This window comes from Garra rufa, chromosome 3 (genome assembly GCF_049309525.1).
Source record: "Garra rufa chromosome 3, GarRuf1.0, whole genome shotgun sequence".
In the NCBI taxonomy this organism is placed as follows: domain Eukaryota; kingdom Metazoa; phylum Chordata; class Actinopteri; order Cypriniformes; family Cyprinidae; genus Garra; species Garra rufa.
In genome coordinates, this window is record NC_133363.1 from 68,017,212 (window position 1) to 68,033,103 (window position 15,892).

At 38.4% G+C, this 15,892-nt stretch overlaps 1 protein-coding gene across 4 annotated transcripts in view; it reads right to left on the bottom strand.

The window, feature by feature from the left end:
- Positions 1-325: 325 nt before the first annotated feature.
- LOC141331479 (transducin-like enhancer protein 3-B) overlaps positions 326-15,892 on the bottom strand; it is a 34,904-nt gene continuing 19,337 nt past the window's right edge. For all 4 annotated transcript variants that reach the window (XM_073836545.1, XM_073836544.1, XM_073836542.1 and 1 more), the window contains exons 10-21: positions 10,277-10,396; positions 9,579-9,629; positions 9,339-9,491; positions 8,795-8,927; positions 8,493-8,671; positions 7,941-8,017; positions 7,398-7,647; positions 6,364-6,611; positions 6,101-6,248; positions 4,739-4,889; positions 4,323-4,399; positions 326-1,303 (exon numbers count right to left, since the gene is read on the bottom strand). In XM_073836545.1, coding sequence (XP_073692646.1) covers positions 1,196-1,303; positions 4,323-4,399; positions 4,739-4,889; positions 6,101-6,248; positions 6,364-6,611; positions 7,398-7,647; positions 7,941-8,017; positions 8,493-8,671; positions 8,795-8,927; positions 9,339-9,491; positions 9,579-9,629; positions 10,277-10,396 — 1,695 coding nt within the window. In that variant the 3' untranslated portion in view covers positions 326-1,195. The remainder of the gene's footprint in view (positions 1,304-4,322; positions 4,400-4,738; positions 4,890-6,100; positions 6,249-6,363; positions 6,612-7,397; positions 7,648-7,940; positions 8,018-8,492; positions 8,672-8,794; positions 8,928-9,338; positions 9,492-9,578; positions 9,630-10,276; positions 10,397-15,892) is intronic.

Consider the following 15,892-nt stretch of genomic DNA (forward strand, 5'->3'; position numbering starts at 1 on the left):
GAGCTTCCACCAAAGTCAGTGCAGGCAATGAATATATTCATTAGAAAACTGGCTCAACTTGTACAGAAGCGAATCCCCAATTGACTCCAATCACTCACATAGAAAGTGGTTTACATCAATCTGTGAGTGAAAACAGGGCTGCAGGCTCATTAAGGTGGGGCTCTACAGCAGAAGTAAGCTGTCAATCACTTGGGGTGAGTCACATCCCGTTTCAACAACAGCGAACTACAGTGGGGCTGCTTATGGGATCAGTTGGCAAGTTACTCATTGCAATGTGTGATCCACGCAGAGTCAGCATGTTACAATCACACTTCGCTATCCGAGTTCCTCTTTCCAACAAGACGCCACACAATGCAAAGGGCACAGAAAAGTAGTACAGTTAGTCATTCTCCAAGTTTAATATCGCTGTCAATTTACAAACATCTCCTCTGGGCTGTTTCCGTCGCATTCCGACTTCCGCAGGATTCCAGTCTGATCCCATTTTCCACGAACAGCACGTAGGCTCAAAAAGCGAAAAAGAATTACTAAGATTATTCTGGAACAGGAAGGGGTTTTCCACGTGAGCCTTTTAGCAAATGGCTAGCCCAGAGAGTGTGCTTACAAAATCGAAATTAAAAAGTGTGTCCTAATCTACATTCATCAAGCATTAAGGACATGAGGACAAAGAAACCCATCACAAGTATATCAGGACATGGAAATATATAATTATATATATTTATAAAACGTCTTTATTACTCCATATATACACTTTTTAACAAATTGTCCAGGGAGCAGGAGGCTAAAATTGAAGCACTGCTTCATATAACATCACAGATCGTTCACTTTTCGTCAAAAGGAAGGAAAGAAGGCGGGGGGGGGGAAATACTATGGAAGGAATAGGCACACACAATCCCATGAGCAGACCGAAAGCAAAGGCAAGACAATATTTACTACATTAGTGCCGTCAGGAAGTCCTTGGGACAGTTTAACACGTTTCCGTTCGGATCCGAAGAGGACCGCTCCACTGCTGTAAGAATCCAGGTGGGTTAAAAATAAAAACATCTGGGAACCCATCCCAACGGACCAACCAGTTCCTAACCTGGGTTCCTACTATTAAAGGAGGAAAAGGTGGCGGAGTGATCCCTTGAATCCATTAAATATCAGGCCCAAAGAGAAGCTGCAAACATAGGTCTTTAGATCTCACGAAGCAGTGGATTTAGTAGATCACTTCATACACAGTGGCCTTCTTGTCTCCGGATCCCGTCACAATGTACTTATCATCAGCCGAGATGTCACAGCTCAGGACGGAGGACGACTCCTTTGACTGTGGAGGGAGGAAAGCAGGAAAACGATTAGCTGACATAATCAAACAGAGACTCGGTGACATCATAAACCACAGAGCAGCATGTCAACATCACTCCCTTCTAAATATTAACCGAAGCATTAAAGCCACTCTGAGAAGCAAATAGGTGTGTAGACAACTGGCAACGTATGTGTGTGATTTTTGCCAGAGGCAGGAAGTCTTAAGTCGCTCAATTTAACGGCCATCATCTAATTAAATGCTCCCAAGAATTCCTCTTGTGTTAATAGATTATCATAACAGATTATCATGACAGCAGTCAGACTGAAAGAAAGAGGAAATGTGTGGAACTTCAGGAGGACGATCAAAATCACTATTTTTTTGTGAAAAGTGACAGATGGTGAATGCAAGAGTGTGAAGGGGATTACAAAGACATTTTAAATTATTTAATTCAGGGAATATTGCCTGGATGTCGCAATAGTAGGATTGAGAATCATTTTAAATACACTGCCGTTCAAAAGCTTGGGATTTTTAATGTTTTTTTTAAAGAAGTTTATTATGCTCATCAAGGCTGTGTTTATTTGAACAAAATTATATTTTAATACATTAAAATATAATTTATTCCTGTGATCAAAGCTGAATTTTCAGTACAATTACATTGTATTCAGTGTCACATGATCCTTAATAATTCTAATATGCTGATTTATTATCAGTGCTGGAAACCGTTGCGCTGCTTATTTTTTTTTAGGATTATTTGATTAAAAAAATAAATAAATAAATAATAATAATAATAATAATAATAATAATAAATTAAAAATAATAGCATTTATTAAAAATAGAAATCTTTTGTAATGTATACCACCATTCAAAAGTTTGGTTTCTGTACATTTTTGTTTTGAAAGAAATTAATACTTTTATACAGCAAGCAGCACAACTGTTGCCAACATTGATAATTCTAATAATAAATCAGCATATCAGAATGACTTCAAAAGGATTGACACTTAAGACAAATTTTGCATCACAGGAATAAATTGTATGTGACCCTGGACCACAAGAACAGTCTTAAGTAGCGCGGTATATTTGTACCAATAGCCAAAAATACATTATATGGGTCAAATTTTTATGCCAAAAATCATTAGGATATTAAGTAAAGATCATGTATGTTCCATGAATATATTTGGTAAATTTCCTAGCGTAAATATACCAAAACTTAATTTTTGATTAGTAATATGCATTGCTAAGAGCTTGATTTGGACAACTTAAAAGGGGCTTCTCTCATCATTTTGATTTTTTTGCACCCTCAGATTCCAGATTTTCAAACAGTTTTATCCCGGCAAAATACTGTCCTATCCTAACAAACCATATATCAATGTCTTATTTAATCACCTTTTAGATTCATCTCAATTAAAAAAAATACCATTATGACTAGTTTAGTGGTCCAGGATCACTTATTACTAGGGCCGGGACTTTAACGCGTTAATTTAGATTAATTAATTACACAAAAATAACGCGTTAAAATTTAACGCATTTTAATCGCACTAAGTTTTGCACCGCGGAACGTTTCTCACTGGATGAGATTAGGCGGACCGATTATACTGGAGCACAAACTAGCGTTCAGACAAGCCAAAGACGTCCGTCCTAAATAGTATTGTATGTCCCAAATCGTAGTATGTTTAAAAAGTATTCCAAAGATTCCTGGATGGTCTACTACTTAACGATCAATGCACACTTATAACTGCTAATATTGCCCGCAACACACTGCGCCGTGAACGAGGATTCGATTAGAACTACAAACACGCATAAAAAGTGTTAAAAAAACTACAAACATGGAGGATATACGCGACCAACGGACAGGTAGAGAAAGGGGTTTGAGTGATAAATAATCAGTGTGTAACCTGATAAAAACTATTTTTTTTAAATGTTATCCGCATTATATTCCATGTGCAGCAACTTTTATAATGATAGGTTTGGTCATTAACGTTTAAATGCATAATTAAGCAAACACAAGAGCAGAGTTCTCTACATTTAATGGCAATATTGTACTGGTCTGGTGGACTTGGTTGAACAAAAATAAGCAATATTTTGTTGCTTAAGCTTATGTATTCAGTCATTATTCAATGGTATACTAAAAATCCATGTAAAATTCTTAATTCTCAGGTCAAATATTTACATGCGATTAAAATGCGATTAATTTCGATTAATTAATTACAAAGCCTCTAATTAATTAGATTAAAATTTTTAATCGAGTCCCGGCCCTACTTATTACACAATATCACTTTTTTCCCTGTATTTTTGATCAAATAAATACAGCCTTGATGAGCATAAGAGACTTAAAAAAAATAATAATAAAAATAACATTACAAGTCTTATTGATTACAAACCTTTGAACAGTTGTGTACAGTTGAAATAATGTTCCAGTAAAGCTTTTATTTAACTTTTCTCAAAAAAAAAAAACAAGCACAAATATTGCGGAGCAAACTCTCAATAGTAAACACAGCAAGAAATATGACAAACCCAGAGTAGAGTAGCGGTCAACAGAGTACAATTTTTTCTTTACATTTTTTCTTTAGGTTTTTGGTAATTTCATTACATATATTTATTTTAAACATTTTATTATATATTTGCATATTTTTTTAAACAATTTTTAATAGTTTAAAATTTTGGTTTAATAAAGAAATAAAAAAAAAGTTTGAAATCTGTAGCTGTTCCACTGACACTACTGATTGTCTGTATTTTATGATGTAAATTATTTTGACAAGGCCATTCAGAATGGCTCAAAAATGGCAGCCTTGTTTCCTCAAACTTGCTAGACCATTAAACTCGCAAAATGTTTGTCAACAAAGATGCCATTTTAAGCATTGTAATGGACAATTTTTTGTACAGCAAAAATAAAAGCTATCCCCTAAAGGCCCCATTTACAACAAGGATAAAGGTCCCAAAGAAAGCCTGAAGTGAGAGAATCTATGAATCTTACAATACAAATCACAAAAACTGTATTACAAACTGTAGCAAGGGGGAGGGAATGAGGTATTGATTGACATACCTGGAAAATGCTGGCACCATAGGGAGTCCTCCAGGCATTCAAGAGATTGTCCTTCCCAGTGCTCACAAACCATTTACCTTTAGGAAATGGAACAAACACACATGCACTAATGGGTACAGAGTCAAGGTTGATCTAAATGACTTGATTCACTACAGCTCGACTTATTTGGAAGTAGAGTGGGCCATTAAGAGAAAAAGAGAGAGAGCGAGCGCACTGGAGGTGGTACAAAGTGCAACCTTGCCCCGCTAAAATGGAAAAACACCACTGAATACAAAAGTAAGGCTGAAGAACTCTGTGCAATTGTTTTCCCATGTCATGTCTCAGACATATTTTACAGCAAGTCTATTTTTTTTAAAATTCCATTTATTCTCAGGTGCAAGATGTGCTACATATAAGGTGAAATAACAGTGTCTTACCACAGTAGGCAAATTTGAGGGAGAGGACACAGCTCTCATGCAGGTGCAGCTGGTACTTGTCAGGCTTGGTGTGATGAAGCACCTCCACGTTACTGCTTTCCATACCCACAGCAAGCCACTCGCCCGTCGGACAGTAGCCCAAAGAGAAGATCTGTATCAGAGCACAAAACACAAAGCCCATCACACACTGATCTAAAAGCATATAGACTATTTATGGATAAACAATGGTTTGGATATTTAATGTGTGACCCTGAACCACTAAACCAGTCATAAGTAACACAGGAATATTTGTAGCAATAGCTAAAAATACATATTATGGGTCAAAAATTTTCTTTAATGCCAAAAATCATTAGGATATTAAAGGTTGTATCAGCGATTTCTAGCCTGAAACATAAAGCGTCAAATTCAGCTGACCTTTCATCACGATCCGCTCGCTGCTTGCCCCATAAATTGTCTGTGAAAAAAAACGTGTCTCTCTGGTCAGCCTAGGGTCCGAGATATGCCAAAAAAAACAATCGGCACTACCAACCTTTCCACACATAAACAGTGTTCCAACCAATCAGCGTCAGGGGTTTGGTGTTGTGGACTTTCGCTCCGCCTCCCTCACATCCCAGCACCAGTAGGAAAGTCCACAACACCACACCCCTGACGCTGATTGGTTGGAACACTGTTTATGTGTGGAAAGGTTGGTAGTGCCGATTGTTTTTTTGGCATATCTCGGACCCTAGGCTGACCAGAGAGACGTGTTTTTTTCAGACAATTTATGGGGCAGGCAGCGAGCGGATCGTGAAGAAAGGTCAGCTGAAATTGACACTATGTTTTAGGCTAGAAATCGCTGATACAACCTTTAAGTAAATATCATGTTCCATAAAGATACTTTGTAAATTTCCTACCGTAAATATATCAAAACTTAATTTTTGATTAGTAATATGCATTGCTAAAAACTTCATTTGGACAACTTTAAAGGTGATTTACTCAATATTTTAAATTTGTTGCACCAAATTGTTTAAATGTTGTGGTACAATGCATTGCATACACATAGATATACACAAATACACTAGTGTTCAATTTTGAATTTTTTAATTCTCAAAATTAACACTTATTCGGAAAGGTTTAGCATATCTACATTATTATGTGAGAACCAAATCAGCATATTAGAATAATTGTTGAAGGATCATGTGACACTGAAGACTTGAGTAATGGCTACTTAAAACTCACCTGTCACCACAGGAATAAATTACATTTTAAAATAAATTCAATATATTTTTGATAAATGCTGCCTTGGTGAGCGTAGTAGATTTCTTTTAAAACTATTACCATTCAAAGGTTTAGGGTTGGTAAGATTTTGTGTGTATTGTTTACCTGTGAAGTAAAGTCATGTTGCTGAAGCTGCCGTCCCTCTCTCAGGTCCCAGGACCGTACTGTGTTGTCCAGTCCACCTGTCCAGAGTTTGGTGCCATCATGGGAAATATCTATACAACTTGCACCATCTGTGTGGCCCTGGAACTGCCTATATACATGGACAAGAAAAATACACATTATCATTTAATGCAATAGAACAGTGTATACATCTCCATCCACAAAGAGACCTTATTTCATGCAGCATTCCCTGGCACGCTTCCTACCTGACAAGGGTTTGGTTATGAAGATCCCAGACAGCAATGTTTCCATCACTGCAGCAGGAGAAGCAGACCTTGGCGTCAGGGCTGATCGCCAGCGCATAGCAGGCCGGAGCAGAAGAGGTGAGCTCGGCTTTGATACGGGGAGTCTGAGAGGCCAAATCCCATATGGTCAGAGTGCTGGCTTCCCCTCCAACGATCAAAGTACGGCCATCCGGAAGCAGCTTACAGGAACGGATATAGTTATCCCTGTTCTGAAGAGAGAGAGAGAGAGAGAGAAGCGGGGAACACATGTTGAGAGATGGACATTTTTTAAATTCTGCATTAAAAGAGGATTTTGAAAGAGGAAAAGGAAAGAAAAAAAAAAAAAAAAAAAAGTGTACAAAACAATTTTTTGTATTTTATAAGAATATGTACAAATATCCCTCTCTAGCCCTTAATAATCAGGCTGAAGAGGTGAACCAATCAAAATGGCAGGGCTGAAAAGCAGCCATTCAGCTCCCTGTTATTTGCTCTGGCTCTCTAAATCCTGTCTAACCTGTGTTTATGAAGGTTAATCGAGGAGGAGAGGCGGCCGATAAGAGGGCACAGAATGGTAAGTGGGTAGGGAAAAGCTTTTAAGGGTTTTTAGTTGCAGCACCAGGATGAAGCACATTTTCAAATTAGCAGGAGAATTCTAGATCTGTTCCTGAGGGAGATCAATAAGTCCAGGCTTTCAGACAAATTAAATCACTTTATAATGGCCGAACAGCTCATCAAATACACCGCTTTCTGCACTATGGAGCAGGCACAGGTACATGCACACACACAAAAAAAGCAAGTTACACAGATTGAGGGGGATAATGGAGATCCATCCTGGTATTTTCCCCTGGAATAACTACACATAGCCCAAAGATGGGTTCTTTATTTAGCAAGGGGATTAAAGGGAGGATAAAGATTAAAAATAGAAATGTTTAAAAAATGGTTTAAAAAGAGTGGATGGTATTTCATAAAAGGTAATTCTGGTAATTTGTGTGGATTGATTAGACATAAATTTTTACCAGACAGTCGAGTTGCGAGACGGGGCTCTTGCTGCCGGGCTGACTGATGTCCCAGATCTTCACGCAGCCTTTGCCGCCGGTATAGACGTGCCGCGTGGGGTTGCTGATGGTTACGGCACACACCACCTCACCATGGCTGAGTGTGTTTATCTGACGGGCGTGACGGGGAATGCCTGGACCAATCAGAGCATCTGGAGGAAAAGGTACTGGTTGCATCTGTCCATCCGCACTGACGTGAAAGGAGTAGGCCCTGTTTATCAGAACATAAATGAATGAGATAAGAGTAAGAATGATCAATAACCATAACAAATAATCCTTAATAATCCTCAAGAAACATTGCCTATTATCAATGTCACAGTGTTTTTTTTATGTGATTATTTAACCAATAGAAAGTTCAAAAGAACAGCATTTAGTTTAAATCTTTTCCAACACTATAATGTCACTTTGATCAATTTAATGCAACCTTGTTGAATTAAATTATGAATTTAAAAATAAACTCTAACAGTAATGTGTTATACATAGTTCAGGTTCAATAACACTTACGGTTTTCCTCCAGGTATGGAGGTCAGACTTGCTGGCAGACCGGGGGCACGCATGTGGGGATGAGGATCAAAGCCCGCCTGCAACACATACATTTTAGCATGAAAGAGTAAAATGTGAAAAATACATATGTTGCAACACAAACAGACACTGACTTGATATTCAGATTTTTTCCCTTATATCAGCTCTATTTCATATTTTAATATATTGTTAATATTCTAGTTAAGCTTTTGTTCACGCTTTATCTCTCCCCTCAAGGCTTTATTACAGACCCCCCAGACAACTGTGTTACTTCCCATGCCATCAGCACAAACACAGAGATGCAGAACAATCGCAGTACAAATGCAAAAGGTAATATTTAACCGGAAAGCTATCCTAACAGCGTATGCATGCTAAGTTTGCCTCCAAGTTATGTAAAAGAGCTGCTGAAGGCCATTCCATATTAACGGAACAGGAGGTGTGTGAGACGGAGTAAGAAAACTGGAATAGGACAACAAGCTTCTGCAAATCTTTAAGAATGTACATGTAATTAAAGAAAAAGACAATAAGTCTAACCATAGGCGAGCGTCCATAGGCGGCAGCGGCTGCGGCACTCATCTGAGGGGAGATGTGTAGGCCAGGGTAAACACCTGGACTGGTCAAGGAGCCATTCATCTCTGGGTGGTGACCCATCATGGCGAACGGAGCCCCATATGGCGCCGCAATCGACAATGGTGTGCGTAGGGCAGGTGCCGCTGAGAATTAGGAAGAGAAGAAAAGCCAAAGTTCATAAACGCATACTCACACTTGCAGGTTTGGCTGTGAATGTGAATGCTTGATGAATGGACAGCTATGTAACATGCATATTTGCTACTTACTCAGTGCTTCCATGCCAGGTGGTTTTCCGGGTATGGGCCTGAGCCCAGGGGTGTTGCTGGTACCTGGGGTGGGAGCGTCGTTGCGTGGGGTGGGGGTGTTGGACTTTAAACCTGGGGTGGAGGACTTGTCGTTCTGCAAGATGAAGGAACAGAGATGGAATTAACAGAGCTAAAGCTACATACCACAAATGCTCAAATCCAGAGAGCTCTCTCGCACTAATCCAGTCAAACACTGACAGCTCATTATAGCTGAGGAGGATAAAGCTGAACTTCAGACCGAACCTTTCTGAGACCTCATCCTCTCGCTCATCTTTAATCACTCTCTCTTCTCTCCTCTTCCCCTCTGAGGCTAGCTAAGCGCATTGAGATATTAGCCAAGGCTAGCGGCTAAGCCGCTGTTTGTCTGACAGTAGCTGATGTATTCATGTTACGCTTCAAACTGACATTTACACTGCAGCTATAAAGCTGCAGAGAGGAAAAGGGTTTTGCAAATGTGCAGAGACTTGACACCATAAATGCCCATCCTCTATTCCCTAATGCTTACATGTGGGTGGTCCTTCACTTTAGAAGAAGGGGTGCTCCCAGAGGAGGCCACAGAAGCCGGGCTGTTGGGGGCATCTTTCTTCAGTGCTCTGGCCTTATCAAGTCCATTCTCTGGAGGAGAGTGAGACGGGCTGACCCTTGGAGTGGCTGGATCCTACAGCAGGAAAGAGAAATGTCAGTCACATACAAAAGAGTAGTAGTTTTCCAAGCAAAAACGGAAAACAGATATACTAGTTTTTACCTCGTTGGACACATCCACGACCAGATCGTCACTTTTGTCGCCATCACTGTCCTGTAGTGTATAAACAACAGTTATAAAATTGTGTGATCCAAGAAAATAATGAATTTCTAAAAATAACATGGACATGAGAAATACCATTTGGCTAAAACACAGCTGGCTGTGAAAGTTGGCAGTATGAGCACAATCATAAATTTATAGCATGGCATAGACAGCTTAATATACAATTCCATTCAAAAGTTTGGGGTCAGTAAGAGTTTGTGTTTTACAGTAAAAAAACAGCAAAAACACTAATATTGTAACAATATCAATCTCACAATAATGTTGTGATATAAAGTCCACGTTACAATATTTATTGCGATATTTAAAAAAAAAAAAAAAAAAAGAATTGTGAAAAAATTTAAATTTTGTAAGAGTTCCAACCCATGTTCTTAAATAAGAAAACTTAAGTCAGAAAAAAGTGAATTGACTTCTACCTGAACTTTAAAGGAAACTCAACCCTTTTATTTGTTGTATATTGTCTCATTCAAACATTCACACTGGTGTTTTAGGAAGCAATACAGTAGGGAAATCACAATACACAATCCCTAATTTCAACACTTGAAAGAAATATTTTGAATTTGGACTGCTAGCTGTCAGCAATTAATACTGCACTTTGACAAAATGAATGCCCATTTAAAAAAAAATATACAGAATCTTACATATCGGCTCATGTTGTCCTTCTCCTCCACTCTGCGTTTCTTTGGGTCCAGACTGTATTCAGATGAGCCTCTGTGTTTCTCACTGGCCCTCAGGCTGTCTGATGGTGATACTGAATTATTCTGTTTAGAATGAAAAAAAAAAAGTTGATCAGCACAAATCACAAATAAAACTCATCACACTTAATGTTCCCTTGAAATAATGCTGCATTTATAGAACATGTACATTTTGCACTCTGTGTCTAATCAATAATTCAGTACAATGTAACAGACACTTTAGGTTGAGCTCATTAGCTGCAGACAGTCAGCTATGCTCAGGATGGCCAGGGCTTTCAGCAGCACAAATACAAATATCAGAGGCGACACAGGGCCACCGGCGGCTTTGAGCGAGCCATGTGTGTAAATTCCTCGCTCGTACAAGGTAAACACAGAGAAGCGAGGGGGTTAAGCCCCAGGCCCTGTTAGATCACCCGTACTCCCTGGCATGGAGAAAAGGAGAGAGCGTGGGGCCTGCCAAGCAAGCAAGCCCAGGCCCCATGAAGCAAAGCAGGCGGGACAGCTGAGCAAACTATCCCTGAAGAGTGAGGCCTCTAAACCAGCCTGACCACAACACACTTCAAACATTCTGGGCTAACCTTGCAGCCCTGGGCAACCTGCACCAAGCATTACGCCGCCAATGCACCAAACTGGACAGCAGGGTCAAGCGAAAACCGATCCCTGCGGCATGGAGAGGGGGAAAGAGAGAACACCACAGTGAAACGCAAACACCAGACCAGAATAAACGGCCCCTCGCCCGAGAGTTAACCAGCCAGACGACAGCTTGTTTTCCTACCCTCCTGCACATGCCTGCCCCAACTAAAACATAGCAAACAGCCACCCTTTCACCACAACTAGTGAGCCTTAAAAGCGAGTCTATGTAGGCCACTTTTACTCCCCGGCTTTCTGCCAAGACAACTTGCTGCATTTACTGTAGAGCTACATGATTAATCGGAATAAAAGTGAAATCGCAATACGGCTTAGGGCGATTATGAAATTGCACATGCTGTGATTGAATTAAAAATAAATATGCGCAATGTGTTTCGAAGTGTAGATTCCTGTGTACAAGCAAGCAGCAGCCTTTCAAAGTGGCATGTTCATAGTAAATGGTGAACTTCACAAACTCTGCATGAGCTTTGAGTTTGGATCACTTATATTGTGTATTTGAAAACACAACACACACCAATCATTAGGGCACTATAATTTCAGCAATGTGGAAAATGCAGACGGAATCGTGGAATTCAGTCATAAAAACGGAATTGACTGTATAGCGCGGAATTTGCCAAATTTGGGGAAAAAAAAAAAAAAATCAAAACTGGGTCAGTACACTTAAATCAAAAGGCGATATGTAATAGCGTCTGTGAATATTAACCTGCAAAAAGACTATTTAAATATGAATCCTGCATGTTTTGTGTTTCTGTATGAATAAATGGCACAGATGCAGTTGTTTACTACACGCATACTGAAGCACCCGTAACGCTTGCAGTGTTTTCATCCTCTGCTTACTCAATATATCAGTACAAGAACATATAAACAATCTCTAGAACTGCTCTGAGTCAGTTCATGAGCATTTTAGCATTTCTTTTTAGAAAAACTATCATCGCATCATATATAAACAGAGGTCCTTCACAGCAACCTGTCTAAATTAAAGTTCAGAAAAAATTACATTCAAATGGAATTCAGAAAATTAATAAAAAAAAAAACAGTATTATTTGGTAAAAATGCATTTCATAGCTCCTTTAATATGTAATTTGAACTTTTAATAAATTGCTGTTAATTTGTGTAAGTTTCATGACTTCATTAATTAGAAATGCTTTCTGATTAATATATATTTTTTAATTTAACCATTAAATAAAAAAAAAACATATGTGTGTGTGTATATATATATATATATATATATATATATATATATGTATGTGTGTGTGTGTGTGTGTGTGTGTGTGTGTGTGTGTGTGTGTGTGTGTGTGTATATATATACACATATATACACACACACACACACACACATATATATATACACATATACATATATATATATATATATATACTGAATTTGGGAAAAAATAAAAGTCATTTCATAGGGCCCTAAATCATCTTCCTTACAATTATAATGAAAAGGATTTATGAATCAGCTGTTGTCAAAAAAAAAAAAAGATTTAAGGGTTCCTTACATTTTTTTTGGTCAATATTTGAAACAATTGAAAACAGCAATAAATATTAGTATTTCCTTTTTTTTTTTCAGTTGTTCTGTAAAATAAAATAACTGTTATTAATTTACAGTCAATTACAACAACAATAATTTAAGATTGCAAATGGCAATAATAAAATTGACAAACTGTGAAGCCCTCCAAAAAAGCACAACAAACCTGAAGCTTCTTTTTAAATAATAATAAATAATACATTTTTTTTTTCTCCAAATCCTATGTCCTTACTCTTCTGTATTTGGTGGTTTAAAAAAAATGAGAAGGAATATTTCAACTAAACTTAAACTGCATGTAGGTACCATAGGAGAAAGTCAGAACAGAAAAGACAGGAAAGGAGAAAGGAAGAGCAGCTGGAGCCACATAGCCCAGAATGCACTGAGAGTGGCAGCGGCTGAGTGGCGCTCCCTCTGTGAGCACGGCTGGGCAGACGGGCACCATCTCTGGGCCAGAGAGTGTGGCACTGCCAGTGCATGATCTCAGTGCCAAGCCCACACTCTCGGTCTGACTGACAAACCTCTATTCATGCAGAGAGAGAAGGGGAGACAGATGAAAAGGAGGATGTGGCCGGGCCAAAGGAAGTGATCTCCAGGCAGAAGGAACTCCATGCTCTCCTGGAGGCAGCACAAAGGAATCCCGGCAGCTTAAACCCCACTCACAAACACTCTACAACAATCTCAGTGTTGCTTTTGTCAGCACTAAGCAGCCCATTTCTCTCCCCACCCCCTTCTTCTGCTAATCCAAAAGTAATAAACAGACCTAGACTGCTCTCTCAGCCTGACAGGGGAGCGTGTATGTGTGCGTCTCAGCTGCGGGTTTAATAGGCTGACCTTTTAAGACAGGCTTAACGTGACTCAATATGCAAAGTCAGAGCGCTGCTATCAGATGACCCGTGACAACAGGAAGTCCTGGCGGGCAGAGAGCAGGATGGCCGCTGCAGCACTAAGCGCTAATCAGCAGCAGAGTCTGATTTCTGCAGGCATGACTGCACCCATTCACACTGCTGCCCATTCAACACACACATACACAAAACTCCTAGGGCTGCAACTAATGATTATTTTAATAATCGATTAATCTGTCGATTATTTTTTCGATTAATCGATGAATCTTTATTCAAAAACAGAACTAAAATCTTTAGAAAGTGCACAAACATGTTGCTCCTTGAGCTGTTATAATAATAATAATAATAATAAAATAAAATAAAAATGGACTAACACAAAAAACATACACATGTATGCTTTAGGGTAGAGCAGGGCACAAACTAACGGGGTTAATTGTAACACACGTGGTTTAAATATTTCCACACATGCTAGCATAACCAAATTTACTGTATTTACTAGTTGCCATAGCAACACTATGCAGAGAAAAAAAGAGCGCCAAAATTCAAAAGCCTTTTAAAGATATCGCTGAATATTTATTTTACCATAGTAAAAGTACATTTCTGGCTGAAGTAAACTTTTCATTTCAGTTTTTGGTATTCATTTAAAATTAGACAAATCTGCTATTATTTTAATCTCCAATTTGTTATTTATCAGTTTAGATAGTTTATTAATGCTTCGCAAACCAGCAGAAAACCTGTATTATATTCCAGTGGCGCAGATGGGAAACGTTGTAACACTGTGTGACAATATGCCCCGCTGTTATTAAACTATGCTATTCTATGACATTAGCGATGCAATTTACACCATTTACTTCTAAGGATTTTGATAAGAAACCACAAAAAAAGGTGAATAAAGGCTGACAATCAATGTTTAATGTTCAGAAGTTATTATTTCAAGAAATGTAAAGCATTTTGGCTGGTTTATGTGTGTGGTGTTCTATGAGAGCTGTGTGTGGAGGGAGGGGAGTGTTCTTCTAAATGTCTAAATGTGTTTTATCTATTAGTCCACATTGTTTTGAACTACTGTACAGCTGTGTGTTGCGATCAAGGCCGTTCCAAGCATTATTGCGCTGTGTTCATTGTCAAACTCCAAAATTAGATTTATTAAAAAAAAAAAAAAAAACGTCATTACTTTATTTGAAAAAGTTAACACGTGTTTTATTGACAAAATATTTTAGTTTGCTGTTTTTTTTTCTCATTCGATTTGATAACATTTTAAGCTGTCATATGGTCGTGTTACAACGTGGCCCTCACGTTACCTACGGGGCATGTTGTCTTGTTTCACTTCCTTTCTTTTGAGGTAAATAACGAAAAACGTATACACTATAAATATGAAGAGCAGCAATATATTTGTACTAGACAAGTGTGAAAATAATGTGGATAAAAACTGTGCCAAATATATAGACTTTTTTTAATAAACTAAATAAATTATAAAAATACTATCAGTCAAGACAGCGGCTTGCTGTGGTGTACATGATGCATTTCCCATCAAGAAGCCTCTCAAATTAAATTCCTCAGTGCGCATTAAAAAAAGTCATGTGAACATTCGTTTCTTATTTATTTGGTTCCTATTTTTTTACAATTAAACTTTGTGGAAGTTATTTAACAGTTATTTATTTTTGTTAAGAAATTAATCATTCTATGTTTAATATAGACTAAGTGAGCTTGTCCTACTGTTTTGTTGTTGTCCATTCAATCAATTGACACCGAATTGACGCTAATTCGAAAGTAAAAGTAAAATGCTTACGGACATTTACAAGCTTTTAAAAGCGAAGAAAAGTGTGGAAACGAGAGAAAACTATCCCTCAACCTTTTCCCTCGGTGATACCGGTACTGCCCGTGTTGTCATACGTCATTTAACCGGTGGGGAAATTTCCTCAGTCGCATCCCTACTGCTCGCCATTTTTGGATGGAAACACTGCTTATGAGGCGCCGAAATCTGCTAGCATCAGTTATATATATTTATATATTTATATATATAATAATAATAATAATAATAATAATCAAATGTCTCTGCGGCGCGCATCACAACGAATCGATTATGAAATTCGTTGCCAACTCTTTTAGTAATCGATTTTTATCGATTTAATCGATTCGTTGTTGCAGCCCTAAAAACTCCATTGCCAAGTCAAACCTTTCTGCATATCCAGTTTAAGAGGCGAAATGGGGCAATCCAGCATTTGGGAGATAGGGAGACTGTAAGTGGTTCTATGAAAACCGCAAATAAACACGACAAGAGATATGCACAGAGGGACAGAACGAGAGCTGTAGAGACAAAGAGACAAATGAACGAGTGAAAGAGCAGTTAACAAAACTGATTAAACGAGGCACAAGGAGAAACAAAAGGAGTAGGCAATGAGATATGCTTCAATGAGTCAGGTTTATCTGAGCCAGGAGGCACAGACATGAGGAGTGGGTGAGGACAAATCCTTTAAGACAGAGAGAGAGTCAAAGTCTTTTTTAATTGTGATGAAATTATAGCGCCGCTAATCCCTGGCCTGC